Here is an 18,501-nt window from a genome sequence, read left to right as displayed (position 1 = left end):
GTTTCAATAATGACATATTCGAGAATCCAGTCCCGGATCAAAGATCGCGTCATCGACTGAAAAATCCTTGCGAAAATGTCAGGCTGAAACCATGATTCGCTCGACTCTCTCCGGTATTGCTCGAAGTGTGTATGAATCATGCGATTTCAGAGGCGCGTGGAAACGCGAGAGTCCGTTTCTCATCGATTAAACTTGATTATTAGCCACAAGGATCCGTGGAAAACGTGCCAATTGAACACATCCGATAATCTGACACACAATGCTTGACGCACATTTTTTCTCATCAATTAACTGTTTTTATTAGTACTGAATTTTAATTTGGAAGGTCTCTGTACTCGCACAGTCCTTGGCCAATCAATTAGAACCACTCGAAACATTGAATTTTACATCGAATTAATTGCAATAACCGGATATTTTGTAAAAAGTTAGTATACAGCGTATACGAATAATTGATCGCTTAAATATCTTTATGATATTTAATTGCGAGATGTATAATAACACTTGCCCCAGATATCTTGTAGTTTCTACGTACATTTTCAATTTGTTTCAAGTCCCGTCAATATAATCACGATGGTTGAGTCTCATTGATTCAAAGTGCTAATATAACTTATATATAATTGCGAGATGTATAATAACACCTGCCTCAGATATCTTGTAGTTTCTACGTACATTTTCAATTTGTTTCAAGTCTCGTTAATATAATCACGATGGTTGAGTCTCATTAATTCAAAGTCCTAATATAACTTGCTAATATAACTTGCTAATATAACTATGTTAATATAACTACTAATATAACTTATATATAATTGCGAGATGTATAATAGTACTTGCCCCAGATATCTTGTAGTTTCTACGTACATTTTCAATTTGTTTCGAGTCTCGTTAATATAATCACGATGGTTGAGTCTCATTAATTCAAAGTGCTAATATAACTTGCTAATATAACTATGCTAATATAAGTGCTAATATAACTTATATATAATTGCGAGATGTATAATAGTACTTGCCCCAGATATCTTGTAGTTTCTACGTACATTTTCAATTTGTTTCAAGTCTCGTCAATATAATCACGATGGTTGAATCTCATTGATTCAAAGTGCTAGTATAACATTTATATAATTGTGAGATGTATAATAGTACTTGCCCCAGATATCTTGTAGTTTCTACGTACATTTTCAATTTGTTTCAAGTCTCGTCAATACAATCACGATGGTTGAGTCTCATTGATTCAAAGTGCTAGTATAACTTCAAAATCATAAACGATCGAATACTTTTGCAAGCAATCTCTAACGTAGCATATATCAGAAAATTTCATTATCAGCGTTCCTCGAGCGTGTCCTTCGAAATAGATTGCATCGTAATCAAAATTGTTTAGCCCGGCAAATGATCGATAAGATGAACAAGAAGCTCGATGTAAATAAGACCTCTAAAGGCGACCATACGTGCACGTATATGGTAAGGCCAATTGGATAATGGAAAGGACGAACATTGTGTTGCAAGTCTGGATCGGTTCTAATTACCCTATCCGATAAAACATGCCAACTCGTAACAGTACTTAAACATTAGGTCTGTATAGTTACGTGCATCATAATTATATTTCATCCTGTCTTATCATTAGACATAGAAAATTAAACAATAATTAACAATCCATGAATAACTCAGTGTTTATGCAATTCATCATCCATAATTCATTCTTTTGAATTTGACGAATGCTTTATGAGGAATAATAGCTTAGAAAAATGTACAGTTTGAGGGAAACTTTAAAGAAAGAGAAGAGGATCACGTAATATCGTTATGTTTAATATCGAACGATGTATGAATTTTAATAATCGACGACTAAAGAGAGGGGGGCGTTTGTTGAAAATTGTTGCAACGATAATTTAGAACCTTGATTCCTTAATAAAAGCCTTTCGAGAGAATTGATCGTTAGGATAAATTGCTCGCAGAGCTGATCATTATAGTAGAGTTGATATAACCGATGACCCAAGATGTTTATGCAATAACGGTGATCAAGACATTGATCATCTTGTTTAGCAATGCTCTCTTTTTGCAACGCAAAGAAACAAATTTATTTATTCTACATTCTGCTTCTTTGCCGTAATCTCCTTTCGATTGACTTCTCTTTAGTTGCGACTGAACAGATTCAAGTATATTTGATGGCTTCTTAAACCCAATTTCTCCAACTGAGTTTTCTTATTCTTCCGAGATTTGAAGGTTGCAGTAATAATAAAAAGAATAAAGAAAGGGAAGAAGGAGAATTGCAAAAACTTGTCCACAGTGAAATAAACGTTCTCCGACGTGATGCGATGACGGTGAACGTAGCAAGGGCACTCGAGACACCTCTTACTCCCTCGACACACTTTTATTTTCCAATCCATGCCGATTTAGGTATCGACATTACGTAGTAGACTCGGGCAACTACTGCTCTATGGATTAGGTGAGCGTGTAATTGTCGGAGTTGATCCAAGTTGCACCGTGTCGATGTAAGCGTTACGTCCAGCTCTTTTTCTTCTTGTATACCCGACGATGGTCTGATGTCTTCGTGGCAGATCCACGTAACCTTGAACTGGTTTTATTCGAGCAGTGATCCACCGATAGTACTATTATATATCTACATTAGAATTCCATATTAGGATATAGAGACGAAACAAATAAAATACAAATTGGTTCTTTGGATGGAAAGTGAGAGTTTGCGATACGTTTCTCACATCGAAAGTTATACCACACGAAAACGACATTAGAGAAATTGTCTAATAAACACCGACATCGGCGTTGTTAAATGTACTTATCGGTGTGTGTCGATGAAAGTGGTTCAGCGAGTCAGCGGCCATTTCGCATGTGCTTAAACAGGCGTCGTAAATTCTAGGAAAGATACCAACGTACACGCGAAATGAAACACGTTTCTTTCATACACGTTTGATCACATCTTCAATTCGTTGCCGATTTCTGCCAATGCTTCTTCTTTCAATATATTACCGCTGGACGATACTATAGACCTCCCTAGAGGTAGTTATAGGTAGCTAGAGATACTATAGACCTAGAGATTTGTTCCCTAATCTGAAGAACTTCGAAACGGGTAAAACTTTGTAAATATTTCCACAAATTCAATTAGAAAATGAAAAACGCAGATTTGTTTGAAAGGCTGTCAACGTGCTTTAGAACGCGATTTACAGCAAATTTCTTCTTCCTTAATTTGTTGATAATTATCCATTGGACAAAATTTAACGAGTAGTATTACCCCGCCAAATTTAAACCTTAATGAAGCGACGTTTCATACGTGTCAATCTAATATGAATATGTAATTGACAGGTAAGGTACTTAATCTTCGAACACGATCTTTTACACCCCGCAATTATGTTCATGTCAACTCGTCTCACGATAGGGTGTGTCAGAGAACGGAACTCGTGTTATGGTGGAGAAGGTTACTCTGCTATGGTTTCTATCGGATAGTAAAACTGCAAGTGCCATATACGGGTACGCGGAGTCGCATGCAGAAGCCTCGTTTATACAACGCCGTCAGTTAAACACTCACGTTCGTGTTTGATCCAATTACACATAATCGCAAGGATACAGCGCGAAATGCAGTTTCGTAAAAAAATCCGCCTCGAGGCTGATGTCGATCGATGGGCGTACAAAGCTCAGATCTATATCCACGTTTATCTTTCAAGGATGAGACTTTGAAATACGATCCATGTAACCTCGCAGTAATACAAAGTATAATAATTGCAACTATAGTCTACCGACATGAACATCTTCCAAAGTACACGTATGACTTTCGTACAAAAATGATGAAAATGCGCAAGTTATTTCAAGGTCGTTCTGGGATTATTTGCATAAATCAGTGTCTCTCAAGCCGTACCTCAACTTGTCTGTACATAAAGATCACCTTTTTATCTTTACGACCATTACGTGTTTAACAAGGCACGGTAAACTCATTAGAAATCATTCTAACTTAATATCTAATTAGTTGCAAAAAATCTTAGTCTAAAAGTAATTACAGCGATCGATGATCCAATTTAGTAGCTCGATGGTTTGAAGAACGGAATTGAATGTTCTCGTAGAATTTGATTCTCCACGGGTATACTTTTCTTTTTTGCGAATTTCGACTGCATCAACGTGCAAGTTTTATTTTCTTCCTGACAAACTTATTTCTTGACACTTGCGGTGTCCTGACGCTACAAGCACTCTTCAATTATTCTTGCGATCATTTCCTACGTATATTTAAAATTCACCGGTACGAAACTTTCAATTATTTTAATTATTCAAATTCCTAAGCCACCGTTGTTATACCTCGACGTACCTCGAGCCAGTGCTAGCTCTCTGCAAGCTGTTTTACGACTCTTGAGGAATCCGGATTGAGAACCCAGAGAACAGAGTCTTATTTTCTGTTTATTCTTGGACTCAAAGTCCTGGGATGTTGGTTTCACGGTAAAAGGAAGATTTCTCCTGTCCTTTGAATAGCAAGCAAATATTCTATATCACGTGAGCGTCGGAAACAATTTTACAGCATAATTGAACACAATTGCTCTCGTCACACGACGTGAAATCTTCCTCTTCGTTCTTATGGTTAAATAATGGTAAATAATCGTTCTTAGATGTGGCCGTTAACTGCGAGATTTTGCAACTAACATTTCCAACGCTGATTTAATGGGAACGTTCGATCCTGTAAGAAACGTGTATCAAGGGACAACAAAATATTATCGTACATTCTAATTGACCCTAAGCAAGCAAGTTATCAAGTGAATCAATGGATAATCGGATCGACGTAGTCGCACATATAGCGTAGGTTGAGATCTCCTTGAAAACGCCTCCCAGCGTACGATCCTGCTGGCATAACGCAAGTTACATTACTCATTCGCTTCTACTCGATCGTTGTATCTCTATAAGTATCTAAATGACGTCATCGTTGCACGCTTTTCGCTGAAATACGTTGCGATCTTTATCGAAAGGACTGGTTTTCCCGCAGACTCCTTTATTTCCAGATAAGGCAGGATCGTATATTTATTTGAACTCATCAGGGGACAAACGATTCATATAAGAGTATAATGTACTGTAATTTTTCGTTCGTACAGTCGTTCACGAAAGTATCGGAACACAGTTACAGGAACTTTGTCGCGGACATGTCAAGCGTGTTATGTAAAACATTTAAAAATTTCATGCAATTTGTAATCCATTGAGAGAACAATGAATAGCGTCACTGTGGTAAGTTTTCAAAAAATCTGAGAAAATTTGTCAACATTTATTGAAGCGTCTCTGCTACCTTATACAATTTCAATGTTTGTAAAAGATCTTTCAGAAGAAAATGCCAATTCTGCTTTGGAAATACGAATGAAAGAATAAAAGGGAGAGTCAATCTATGTTAATAAATTCCTCAACGTGTAAATTGATAATAAGAAATGTAGAATTATATAGATTCTTTGCTTGTTTGAAAGATTCGCGTCAAATTACATAAAGTTGACAAGGCGAAATTATCTGGTATACGTGTACATCGGCTGAAAGGTAAATTTTCCTTAATTGCGTCAATTCTGTCGGTACAATTGCACGAAGTATTTTCGAAACAATCGGGAAGCTACGAAACACGACCAACGAAATCAGATTTAAGATACTAAATGAGCATTGTTGAAGGTGACGTGCGAGTGGCAGAAAAAAAAGCTTGAAAGTGGCCGATGTTGCGTGGGTGTAGCCAGAGATTGCAGGCTCTCCGTGAAATTTCGTATTTCAAAAGGAACACCCACGCTCTCTTCTTTGACACGTCCATCGCTCATCGAGATAATCATTCTAAATTTGGATATTCAAATTTCCTGATTAGATTCACTTAGAAATTTGTTTCGCTTCCAACTGAACGCCCTTGTCCGACGAACGTTACGCAGAACGATAGTATTCGACAAATCAGTGAAAAATCATTTACGCAATCCTCGTTCTAAACTTGGTCGCGTCACTGACGACTTTCTCTCGGTCTAAAACAAACGTGATTTTCTATTGACCGTTCGTGCGATAACGTTCCCTCTAGCATGTGTCCATAAACAGAGAAATCCAATTGCTTTATCCTGCCGATTAGTCCACCGTCCACTAGCATCTTTAGCTTTTGTATTATGTGAAATCACGTGCACTATTATAAAAAATATTATAAGCAAACATAAAAATAAATTCTGTTTTTAATGATAGGAATGGTAAGAATAATTCTATTACGAATAACGTTGACGCGAGTTTTGCATGCGTCTTACTTCAGTAGAAAATACGTATGTTTATTCGTTATGCATTCAGCCAAGCAACGTTCGTTAAATTAGAAACCTACGATACTTGGATTTCCTATGGTAAAGGAATTATTTCGATGAATTTCGATGTGCAACAGAATAATACTTATGGTATAAAATTTTATTATCTATTATCCATCTATATGTTTATTACAGACAAATTTTATGCGGATATTAAATTCAATTAAATTCCCTTTATTCAATTAGTCAGCTTTATAACGCGGTGCAAAATGTATTATTCTTTGTGTTCGCGGTAAAATAGAATTGTAAAATAAATAGGGTCTCCTCCTAGCTGCTTCGAGTAGTACACGAACATAAATTATTTTCTAAACAGTGCCGAAAGTTCACATTCCATCTTCCTCTTTCTTGGTACGTGTGAACTGCTGGCAAGGGAGCGTTTAGAGGCTCACTTCCGGTATCGGTTCTCCTATCGACTTCACAGTGAAACGTCTGTGAAAACGAGCTGCAGGGACCTCTCCGAGATCATGCGCCGATATTTAAAAGAACAGCAAGTAGAAGTGGGCGTGGCTGTTTCTCTAGCGATCGTACCTCTTTCTCTTGCATACACAACATTCGTGCAAATATTTGCATCGCGCTGTTCGAATAACTTTGAATTTTCAGTCTCCGCATGGCGTGATTTTTACGCAGCAACGCGCTCCATAGGTTTCCTCTTCTTCCTTTTCCCTCCATTTTATTGCTTCCTGCTAAACGTGAAACTTTCTTGGCTCTTTTCTTTCACACTGTCCTTTCGGATATTTTAAGATCTGTGCTCTTCGTGTTGTACACATATTTAGTGACGGTATACTTGGCGACTTGTTTGCACTCGCGCTGATCAACCAGTTAGAAATTTCAGTGTATTCTTCTGGAGTGTGCTCGGTGTTCCGTAAACGTTTGCATCTGCTCGAGAGTTTTGCTACTTTTTCGTGCGAACCCGATCCAAAGTTCTTCTTTTCTACACATGCAAATGTTTATCGAGATCTCGCAAGCAGTTGAACATCGTGCGAGTTTACGCATCCACTTGGAAATTCGCATTTCCTGTGTGACGAAGATTTCTTCGCGATCACCTACACGCTTTCTTCTCACAAACTTGCAATTTCTACCAAGATCGAGGTTTTTCTTTACGCGAACGTTCATACGTTCACTTTTCAAATCGGTGACCATTTCCAAGTGGAGAAATAAAACTATACTTGCGCGTCGACGTTATTTCATTTAGTCGTACGTTATCGATCAAAAGTATACAGACACTTGTCCTTGGTCGAATGCAATTCGCAAGATCACAAAAATTTATAAAACCACGAACATTTGCGAAATTTGTAATTCACAAAATTACAAGTCGAGACACTTGCACTGGCTTTGTCCTTCTTTAGAGTAGAATATTATGACACGATAGAATTTATTCTGGGAAGTTAATATGCAATTAAAAAATTGATATCTGTAAGGATCAAACAGTATATAGGATTTCTTGAAATGAATAAAGGAACATTACAGCATAGGTATATGATTTCTTTTTTTTAGCAAGTTTAGTAAGTTTTATACGTCCACTTCCGAGAATCCTGAGGTTCTAATCAGTGTAATTCCCAGATTCCAGGCTATTTGTCGATTATTAAACGTTGCACAGGCCCATAATTGCAACCTTTGAATGAGTTAACGACATCAATTCCACAGTTCTTTGTCAAGAGAACGACGCTTCATTTTGCGAGGATGTTTACTATGATTATCATAAAAAGAGCAAGTATCTACTCAAATTATCTTGTGCAGCCTTCATTTCGCTGAATAGCTCGTGCAACAGGAAAGTTTGTAACGCTTGTTAAACACGTTTCAAACAAAAACTGTATCATTGCAATCAATACGAAATACTAGTGATTCGTTTGAGTAAATTCGTGCTCCATAAAAAGAGGAAAATTTATTGTATCATTGGACTAATGCAACACAGCTTTCACAACCGATAGAAAAGATTATTTTTGCATTGACTAATCACTGAAATCTTACTAATGGTCAGAGCGTGGATATTTTTCCAAGTTCAGATTTTTACAAACAGAACTGAAAAAATGGGATCCGAGTAGAAATCTGTTTCATCGTACTTTTTTTTATACGTTACGTGTATTCCATATCTTTTATTTTACTTTTACACCTTTCAATTTCCCATAGACGCATCGAATCTACAAGTTCTGCGAATAATATCAGTTTAATTATACGTTAAGGTCCCAAGGATAAATTTGCGAATCTCACATCCGATCTTTTCAAATTCTATCCCAATCTCCATCGAACGTAAAGCTGTAAACGAGGTAAAATTATTTAAAGAGACTCGAAGAGCTGGTACATGATAGCGTCGTTTCGCTGGATTGCTGCACTTTAAATTAACTTCGAGGTGCAAAATTGCGGGGCATAAAAAATATTGCAGCCGTCTCGACACAGTTTTCCTGACAGTCGGTTTAGCGGCACGTTGTACCAACAAAGGATTACATAATACCCCACATTCCTGGCCAACATACTACGCTCTCCAGTCATGCTCGTTTTTCGTACGACGTGATACGAGGGAAAGTATCATACACGTACTTGTTGTCTACCATCGAAATTGAAATTGAAATTCAGTGAAAATCGAGAGGCGAAAATTTCAAATTGGGCGGTCCAGCTGTTTCACACGTTGAAGAAACGTATCGAAGTTTGTAATATTTTCGTATTGCATCATTGGTTACACTCGTATATAGGTTTCGTGTAGTTCAAAGAGTATCTTTCATCATTTACATCAATCCTTAATGATAATTAACACTGATAAACAAACTAAAGCTGAAAAGTAAATTTCATTTACTACACGTTGCGACACATGTACACACTTTACTTTTCATATTTTGCAAATTTTTCTATCTATGTTTATCATTGTCCATCTGTATACATCTGTGCTGGATATAAATGCATAAACATCGTGGGTATGTTTAGGAATCTAAAGAATCAAGGTTGTGCAATTGATACGAAATACTTGTTAGGGTAATCTCGAGACTGTCAGAAGACTTTTTCATTTACTTACCAATAAAAATGCCAGTGCGATCCCCCGCCAGTCCATGGCTAAAATAAAAGAGAAAGTCTTATTAATAACTGGGTCGAACTCCCATGAGTACGATCGACCGTGCAAACGTCTCTCGCGCGAGAACACTTGCAACAAAACACGAAAAATCACACGACGACCGGTCTATCTTCTTACTTAATACATCCACTCGATGTTCTTTGTACATCTATCCAGTTAAACGTCTCTGCTCACGACCTAACAAACTTTGATTCGCTAACTGTACACTAAACAGACTACGTAACGAGGTTCTCGATGCCAAAAAAATCGTCCTCCATTCGCACATTACAAAGATCCATGAGATATCGTCGAGACCTTCTCGTCGATGTTCCACGGAATCATAAATCAAGTGACGCGACACGCCTGAAGGTTTGTAAGATTCGCAGACACAAGAAACTCGTCTCCATCTTGCCGCGTGCTGATACGGAGAACATAGAGAGAGAAAAGGGTGGGAAAATGGGAGAAAAATTGGAAGGGTCGAAGGGTTTGATTTTGATACAGGGAAAACGTTTTCGAGCTGGTTAGTAGAGCTGTGTCGAGAAAGCGACGCGGTGTTTCGCGGAGGTGGCCGAACATAACGCAACGTTCACTTTTTCGAGCAACAAGAGAGGCCGGTGCACGGAACAGGAACGACCTCGAACACACTGGACCACCGTGCTTGACCGTAGCCCTTGCACGCGGACGCCATTTTCACTGCACCACGACCCCTTTATGGTTTTCGATTGAACATGACGCGACGTCGCGACGACACGAACCGCGCGATTTTACGAGGCTGGTCGATCGACATCCCGCGAGGTTCTGCCACCTTCTTTCCACCTTTTCTCGTCGCGGCCAGGAAAGTCAGGCTCGTGCCTCGCGATTTGATGCACTTGGGAACCCAGGGCCGTAACATACTCTACCTTTCACTTTCTCTTCGTCACGTGGAAATTCGTTTCTTCCAACCTTTTCGTTGGTCGCGTTTGAAAAATCCGTTACCGACAAACAGAATCGCGAGGAACAGTAACGCGAAAGTAATCCGCCACTTGTACACGCTTTTCTACGAAATTTCATTAGCAGCGTAACGAGAACTGACTATCGACGTTAGATCGGTAAAGTTTCAAACAGATGTGAATATTTATACAGAAATTACGGGAGATTGTACTTCCCAGAGATCACAAAGATAATTAAACAGTCCGTTGTATATCGACATGTAATTGTAATTGTAATATTTATTACTATATCGTACTCTTATTGATAGATATACAGGGTGGTTGGTAACTGGTGGTACAAGCGGAAAGGGGATGATTGTACGCGAAAAAAGAAGTCGAAAATATAGAATACAAATTTTTCGTTTGAGGCTTTGTTTTCGAGAAAATCGACTTTGAATTTGCGCTCGGTACGCCTGCACTTTATCACGTCTCGTTATAACGGATCTCACTGTAGATCGTTGTCTCGATTGACGTTATTTTTTTAATTTTTTAAATTTTTATTCTATATTTTCGACTTCTTTTTTCCAACCACCCTGTATATGTCTGCAATTATCTGTATATGTGGATTTTCATTTTCTGATTGCTTTCACATTTTATCGATGTGATATATCGCTAATGAAATTATAAAGTGTTTTATCTAGTACACATAATGGGAATAGATAAGACAAAAGATAGAGAATTTTATTTAATTTTATCGCGAGCATAGCAAAAAGAGTGTACGGCTGTCGAAGCAGATCCCACGTCATGACATACCGGGCGTTGAAGTCACCGGTGACTTGTCTCGCATAAGGCCGATATAGTCACAGTACGTATGCGCTCGCACTGTTACGAAAGCCCAAGATTTACAAGTAAAACAATAGTCATATGAACAGCGCTCTATGCAATAATCCGGAAGACGATTTTTCACAAAAGAGACGAGCTTGAAAACCGCTTGCAGGAATGACGTACGATTGGAAAACTTTCTGCAGAAACGACATATAACTTGGCGTTAAATAAATAGATAGCGAGTTTATTTTCTACGTAATTAAATGATCGAATCGTTGTCAAGTCTCTCTTTAACCTGTCAATCGCATCGTTTGTTAACCAGAATCTCCTATCGATCGTAAGATGAAAAGTCGATGAAGACAAACGAGTGCCATACTAATTCTATTTTAATCTTCGCTGATACAAACATAGTCTATTTGTAACGGAAGTGATACGACACGATAAAAGACTGAAAATAAGTAAAGAAGGAATCCAAATGACTACATGACTCGTCTTTTCCTATCAACGGGTTAAGATCCACTATCATTAGCAATTCAAACGAGGCTAACATTAAACAACTAGTCCTACGTACCCTATTCTTAAAAAGTTCAACCTACCACAACTTTTTAATACTTCTACCTTTTGCTCCAACTTGTACAAATATTTTTAGATCGATAATTCGAGTCAATCGGGTTTTTTCTGCGTATCGGTCGCGGTCGATATAATTAATACGTGTGGGTTATCGAGATGCTGGATGAAAATCGTTCAGTGCGTGAGCGTAGACGATCCTTGGCGCCTGCATATTTGGTCACCAGTGCCACCTACGAGGATGAACAAGCGTCCCGAGCCTTGTACTCGTTTTCGCGTAGTTGCGTTGCATAACGCCGTTTCATTAAACCGACTATGAAGTCCACGTTATACCCATTCAGCCGTTGGCTGTGTGCCCCTCCATTTTCCATGCGTGTCTCCGCAACGTGCTCGGGAAAGGAAACGGTTGCTTCCACGCTGTTCGCACAGCTGTCAGCCGCTCTCGCGTTACACCCCTCTAGCTATCCATTTTTTTCAAATGTACCCACACTCGCTCGGTTATTCCGAAACGATATTAGGCGTCGAACTCGAAATCGCGATTGTACACGAGACTGCGTTTTCAACGAAATACCAGAACCACCGACTACCAGCCGGATGTAGATTTTTGAAACGTTGTGCCTCGTAGGCAACGAACTGCGACGATTAGGATATTTAAGACGCTTGAGAACCAAACTAATTTCAGGCTAGGTTCAGATTGTCCGCTTTTTTCTACGAATTAAATAATATACCTTTCACAGCGTTAGCGTGCACGGTCAGCGTAGTCATTGGCCTTTGATTCCTATGAAAAATTGAACGTACGTGTTCTCGGTGTGTGATACCGGAAATCCAAGAAATCCTGCCGATAAAGAAACGCGTATTTATATTTTAAGTTCTGAATTTTTCACCCTTTCGTAACGCTATTCCACGGGGGGTGAAATAAACTTTGATACGATATGTATCGGGCAGTTAAACGTGGCGAGGATTTTGAAACTTTTTTTTTTGATATGGAAAAATCAAAGTTACGGGAATTGATTTATCGCGAGGGAAATAGGACGAAAGAGATAAATGACAAATAAACGTTCGACGAAATCATTGTGAAACGTGCGTGCTCGCTTTCGACGACCTTGAGAATGGAGAACAACTTAAAACGCGAATCCACAAAGAACGCGTTGTTGGTGACGTAACCAGGGAATTTTAGTCTCGTTATTTTTCTATCGTCCTGACGGTAATTTCAACGAGAACTCGTTCTAGACGGCTTCTGCGCCCTTGAATATCCGCCAACGTGGTCTTCGTAGTCTCTCCACGCAACGAGATATTGCGCCATCTTGGTGTCACCACGATTAAAAACGTAAAACTCGAAGAGACGTTTAACAGGACTTTATCTTTGCATCTCCATGTTATTAGATACATCTGACATAATAAATCCATTAAATGAATCCAGTTAACGAATCGAGTAAACGATGAACCATTTATTTTCACGATTAGTACCGATATATGTACGTTTCCCTATGCTTCCACTCCATTAATCACTTGGACTGATATTTTTATTTTACAACGCTGGAAACTATCCCTCAAGCATTAATTATCAAGATATCGAGAAAACTGCCGATATTGAATAGCACAGAATAAAAGAAGAGCTTACGATACGGCTACATATACAGGGTGGTTGGTAACTGGTGGTACAAGCGGAAAGGGGGTGATTCTACGCGAGAAAAGAAGTCAAAAATATAGAATAAAAATTTTTCGTTTGAGGCTTTGTTTTCGAGAAAATCGACTTTGAATTTGCGCTCGGTACGCCTGCACTTTATCACGTCTCGTTATAACGGATCTCACTGTAGATCGTTGTCTCGAATGACGTTATTTTTTTAATTTTTTAAATTTTTAAATTTTTAAATTTTTAAATTTTTAAATTTTTAAATTTTTAAATTTTTATTCTATATTTTCGACTTCTTTTTTCGCGTAGGATCAACCCTTTCCGCTTGTACCACCAGTTACCAACCACCCTGTATATTAATTTAACTCGCGTGGAACGTTGAATACGTGAATAGATACGTATCGTGAACGTTGAATAGATATTTATTAAAATATCTCACCTGTCGGATCACCGGTCTGTCTCCCAAAATATCCAATTATCAGCGATGTCGCGATATCCAGTCGTTTCTGTCTTCTTGGGAAAAAAAGGGAACGACGACGAATCTTTTTCACTGTTCTTACGAAACAACGAATCGAACGCAGACGAAATCGGAATAAAAGAAACGAAATGTCACGAAGAGCAGGATGGCGGAAATCACTTTTCAAGGAGCACCGAAGTTCGTCGAAATCACCAGTTCGATCTGCCTCGTGGATCCGGCTCGTTCATCATCAACACTTCCGGTAGCACACGAGACTCGTCGGAGAGCGTCGAAAACGCGTTCTCGCCGGCCATAAAGTCCACCTCGCGCACGTCGACATCCCCAAATCGTGACTGATCCCTCGATGACGATTCTTCTCGCTCATTTACGAGACTCCGAGTCTCGACGATTCGTTCTATCTAGTCAGGGGAGAGTCGATCGTTATCGCGCTCCCGTATCGTCAACTTCAACCCTATCTTCGCCAATGATACTCTGATTCGCGTAACTTTTATGCCAAAGCAGAGTTAGATGCCCTCGCGAATATTCTTCGTCGAATGGGATTTTCAAATTGACTGAGTTCTTTAGGCTTTCTGTTCGTTTTATTATCATCGATTGCACGCTGTTGTTCCCCGCGATAGATCGACCTCCCCCGAGAATGTTCCCATACTCTGGCAGAAATTCTTTTCATGTGTTTAAATTATCGGCACTGCACCACACACCTACCGGCGGTTCGTTGCTCTGGAAAGAAGCAGTCGAGCATGAAGAGAGTCGAGCAACAGACAAATCCTCTGCGATCGACGCGAGGCTCGAGACTGCACTGCTCTTCGTCCTCACGGTCCCTGTTACCTCTGTGTTCCCCTCACACAGCTCAAACAGGGAACCGTGCTGAGGTGAGAGAGGGAGAGCCACGAAGAGAAGCAACGAACGCCACTTCAAAGTGAACGAACAGAGACAGAAAGTTTCATTCGTGGTGGGAAAAAAACAACGATAAAATGAATAAGTTTCGAGGAACTCTTGAGTCTTAAAGGAAGGAAATAACACGATTCGATTAAATAATGAAAATGAAGAGGAATATTTGACGCGATGTTGTCCTGTGTGTGTGTGTGTGTGTGGAAGAAAGGATTGAAGAGAGATACGAGGGAATGAACGTTGGCATGACGAAGAAAAAGGACTTGCAATATCTACGGAATATTTGAACGATCGACCGATAGGGCGCGACACCGAAGCGTTTGTCTTTGTCTCTGGATCCCTGAACGATGGATCGCTCTGTGAATTAAAGTTTGGTATTTTTGGACGTTACGTATCAGTTATTCACTTACAATTTTATTTCTAGGGTTTAAACATATTCCATGCTACCTCTATAGTATTTCTTTCTTTTACTCAAACTTGAGGATTTCAAGTCTGGAAGTGTATAAGGTAGAAAATTTGAATGGAACAAGCTTTGACGTTTTTCTCTATTTTTAAAAAGTTTCTTTGAGCTTTGAAAATATACAGGGCCAGAATATTTTTATCATGACGAATATTCGCCAACTATAACTGGCTATAAGGTACTTTCGAAGTAGGGGTAGAAGAAGTTGAAATGAAAGAAAGAAAATGTCCGAGCGTGTAGAGATGAGAAGGATAGACTGTGCTTACATCATCGCCCGGGTTAGATGCTGTACCACTGCTTCTCTCAGGGGTGTAGAGGAATTTTGCAACTTTTCTACATTCAAACTACATGTAACATCGCTCATCGGCGTTCTATACCTAAAACATAATTGTGAATCCTAATCAAATTTATGTAAATCCAATGCTTTTGTAATGCATGTTAACTTTTTAAAGAAATAGCGATATATTTCAATTATTCTAAGAATTATCATTAAGTATACTTCAATCATTGATTTTAATTCGTTTTCTTTTATCTTGGTACTCAAAATAAATTTTTAACTTCTAATTCAATTCAAATTGCATTAAATTTCACATTTGTTAATTATAATAAAACGATGAATACTTATAGTAAGGGTTTGTGAATAGAAACGTATTAATAAAACATAATAGTGAGATAATATTTTGATAATTTGAATAGTTTGAAAATTTCTAGAAAATTTCAGATTACTTTATCGAACCTTTCCCTAAAACATTTCGTGCTGTTTTTACATTTTACAAACACACATTAAAAGATGCAACGATGAATATAGGAATTATATTTTATATGCAATAAAAGAAGAGAATACAGAATAAACTCATCGCCCAATGCAGGTTTAGTAGTGTTTCGAACTTGAAGGCTCTAGAATCCTCTTACCATTTTAACGTCATTTTCAATGTTATCGATTCAGCGTAGACTAAGGAATGACATGTACCTACATATGTACATATCTGTGCTTCCTTCCATACCTATGTCCGATTATTATGCAAACTACACTTGTAGGCATTCTTTCTTTTTTGTTTTATATCCAAATAGTTATATTTTACTGATTTGGCATTAAAAACTATTTGTATGTTATTCGAATTCGAGATTAAAAAATGTGCACGTATTCCGCGAGTGTGACGATTGTAGTTCACGAACGTTTTAACTCGAGTCGTAATGGCAATGCATACCTCTTTCCTGTGGAATGATTTGGATAATTGATATTGTTATATAGAAATTATTCCTTGAAGAGCAATATCGAGCTAAGCGCTACGAACAGTTTGAATGAATTTTGTACTTACAAACTATTATTTTTGTTTTAATGATTTTTTAATGTTTTTAATGGTCGACGCGATGATTGAATCAAACCATGAAAATCATATTACTATTCTTAAACTTTATTTATAAACTTATTTAAAAAAATACAAATACATTCTAATTAAAATTCCATCTTCACGTCTGAAAAATAAAAATTTGCAAATGTACATATAAATATGATTATATATTAAGCATAAAAGAATATTTACCGTTTTGCTGGAGCCTCTGCACTTTTCTTTCATTTTCTAGATTCCATAGAAATTCTTGAAAGATATGTAATGACTTATTAATACTAGTTTTCTTGTAATCTTTTATTCTCTTCGCGTTCAAGTCGTACGTTTCTTGTTCAGTCTTATCTTTCACATCGAATTCGTTTATTTCTTCGATCAACGTTGCAAGCGTTGGAACTTTGTCTAGCTGGAATTTGTCCACTGCATTTACGGTGAATGGGATACAAATTTTGCCAGTTTTTGGGTGAACGCAAAAAGGAGATTTCAAAAGATGGTTCAATCCTTTGCTGACAGCTATATCTAATCTCGGATAAGCATACTGTAGCATTACTTCTTCTATCAAATGACGATATTGATACCATTTTTTATCTCCCTAAAATTACACGTTCGATATCAAATTATTTCTACCTATTCCTGTTAGAGTTTTATAAGTATTATAAAATACCGTGGTCTTCTTGTTCTTAACATATTTCACAAATGAGTCCCATCTGTCCTTGCTGGAACTACATTGCCCAAAAAATGCTTTTAGTTCTTGTCTATCTTCATCATCGGAAATTATCTGCAGAAATTTTTCCATTCCTTCGTCTGTTCCTAATATATTTTGTTCTTCTATACAGAATGGAACAAAAACAGCTTCTATCATTTCCAGTGCACGTCTAATATTATACAAAATTTTATTTTAAATGATGATATAAAAGAAATTGAAGTTGGATGTAATTCATATAATAATAACATACTTGATGGAGTGGTGTATTCTATCACCAGGTAAATTCACTTTCTTCTTCATATATTCACCACCTTCTACAATTTGCAAATACTCTGCTACTGCACCACGTTCTGTTGCAGTCAGGCTACGTGCACTAGGATCGCATACCCAGCAATGGATACCTCTTCTGCCAGAAAATACCCACAATATGTGTTTGTATCCAAAATCCACTGAAATTCGATGCATAGATAACATACACATATTTTTAATAGCCTAATAATTATACTTACATCTCAAAGCACTGTCTAAAATTTTACAAGCCAATGCCATAAACTTCCAGCATTTATAGCAGATATCTGCACCGCTGCAACATGTTCTTACATCATCATAGTCAGTCATATCTATGTCAAAAACCAGTTCTCTTTCAACAGGATGAAAATTTGTTCCCTTGCGTTGATCCTTTGGACTAAGGAGAAAAAGTAAGAGTAAAATAAGAAAAAGTAATTTAATAATGATTAAACATATATTGACTTTGTCATTGATACCTGAGGTTGTATACCGCGCCTATATCAATCTTAATGGGAAGAAGTCTTTTAATCTCATACTCCAACTCCTTTGCACTTTTAAACGATTGGAAACGAAGATAGATATCACCTTGGAGAGTGAATGAGAATTCTCTGTGGGTAAATATATTCACTGTAACGATATAATTATTTCAGTAATGATATGGATTGAAACTAATTCAGATTAACAATAGTAGAAATCAAGAAATTATTGTTAGTACATATCAGAAACATTAACATAATTAGAATACCATTTCCATAGCTGAGCCAACGATAATAATCGTGAAAGGGAAATAATCTTGTATAATAAGTAGGCAAGAGATCAGCCAAGTTCGCTACGTCTTCCATTTTGCTTGACAATTATGTTAAAAACTTGGCGAGTAGAAATTTTCTTAAACTGTCACAGATTTCTTTAAGTTTTGAAACATCTCACTTGATATAGGTTGTGGCGGGAAAAAGTGCCATAAAATAGATACTTTAAAGACCATACTTCCTACATATCGTATTGGACGTGACGCTCTGATGGCCATAAACTATATATGAAATGGCGCGAATTTTTAATCTTTCCTTCTTACCATAAATTTTCAAAAAAT

At 37.7% G+C, this 18,501-nt stretch overlaps 3 protein-coding genes across 5 annotated transcripts in view; 1 reads left to right on the top strand and 2 right to left on the bottom strand.

Annotated features, from left to right (window-relative positions):
* Positions 1 to 14,544, bottom strand: part of pio (zona pellucida domain-containing protein piopio) — a 72,949-nt gene extending 58,405 nt beyond the window's left edge. Inside the window, exons 1-2 of the mRNA XM_069127141.1 lie at positions 13,688 to 14,544; positions 9,280 to 9,317 (exon numbers count right to left, since the gene is read on the bottom strand). Coding sequence (XP_068983242.1) covers positions 9,280 to 9,315 — 36 coding nt within the window. The 5' untranslated portion in view covers positions 9,316 to 9,317; positions 13,688 to 14,544. The remainder of the gene's footprint in view (positions 1 to 9,279; positions 9,318 to 13,687) is intronic.
* MED24 (mediator complex subunit 24) overlaps positions 1 to 18,501 on the top strand; it is a 98,177-nt gene that overhangs the window by 59,476 nt on the left and 20,200 nt on the right. The gene's annotated exons all lie outside the window — the stretch shown is intronic.
* Positions 16,469 to 18,400, bottom strand: DNApol-alpha50 (DNA primase small subunit). The gene is made up of 7 exons (XM_069127136.1): positions 18,160 to 18,400; positions 17,891 to 18,041; positions 17,636 to 17,811; positions 17,377 to 17,575; positions 17,085 to 17,295; positions 16,619 to 17,012; positions 16,469 to 16,550 (listed from the first exon to the last, which is right to left on the bottom strand). Exons 1-7 carry the CDS (start codon positions 18,254 to 18,256, stop codon positions 16,531 to 16,533), a joined length of 1,248 nt encoding a protein of 415 aa, XP_068983237.1. The 5' UTR covers positions 18,257 to 18,400; the 3' UTR covers positions 16,469 to 16,530.

This window comes from Bombus flavifrons, chromosome 14 (genome assembly GCF_040668555.2).
Source record: "Bombus flavifrons isolate JBK064 chromosome 14, iyBomFlav1_principal, whole genome shotgun sequence".
In the NCBI taxonomy this organism is placed as follows: Eukaryota; Metazoa; Arthropoda; class Insecta; order Hymenoptera; family Apidae; genus Bombus; species Bombus flavifrons.
This window is presented reverse-complemented; position numbering and strand designations above follow the sequence as displayed.

Excerpts from the sequence above, each read along its gene's own strand:
- DNApol-alpha50 (XM_069127136.1), bottom strand. The coding sequence starts at position 18,256 with ATGGAAGACGTAGCGAACTTGGCTGATCTCTTGCCTACTTATTATACA. Across the intron at positions 17,013-17,084 it reads TTAAGAACAAGAAGACCACG|GGAGATAAAAAATGGTATCA; the intron begins GTATTTTATAAT and ends GTGTAATTTTAG. Across the intron at positions 16,551-16,618 it reads GCAGAGGCTCCAGCAAAACG|ACGTGAAGATGGAATTTTAA; the intron begins GTAAATATTCTT and ends TTTATTTTTCAG.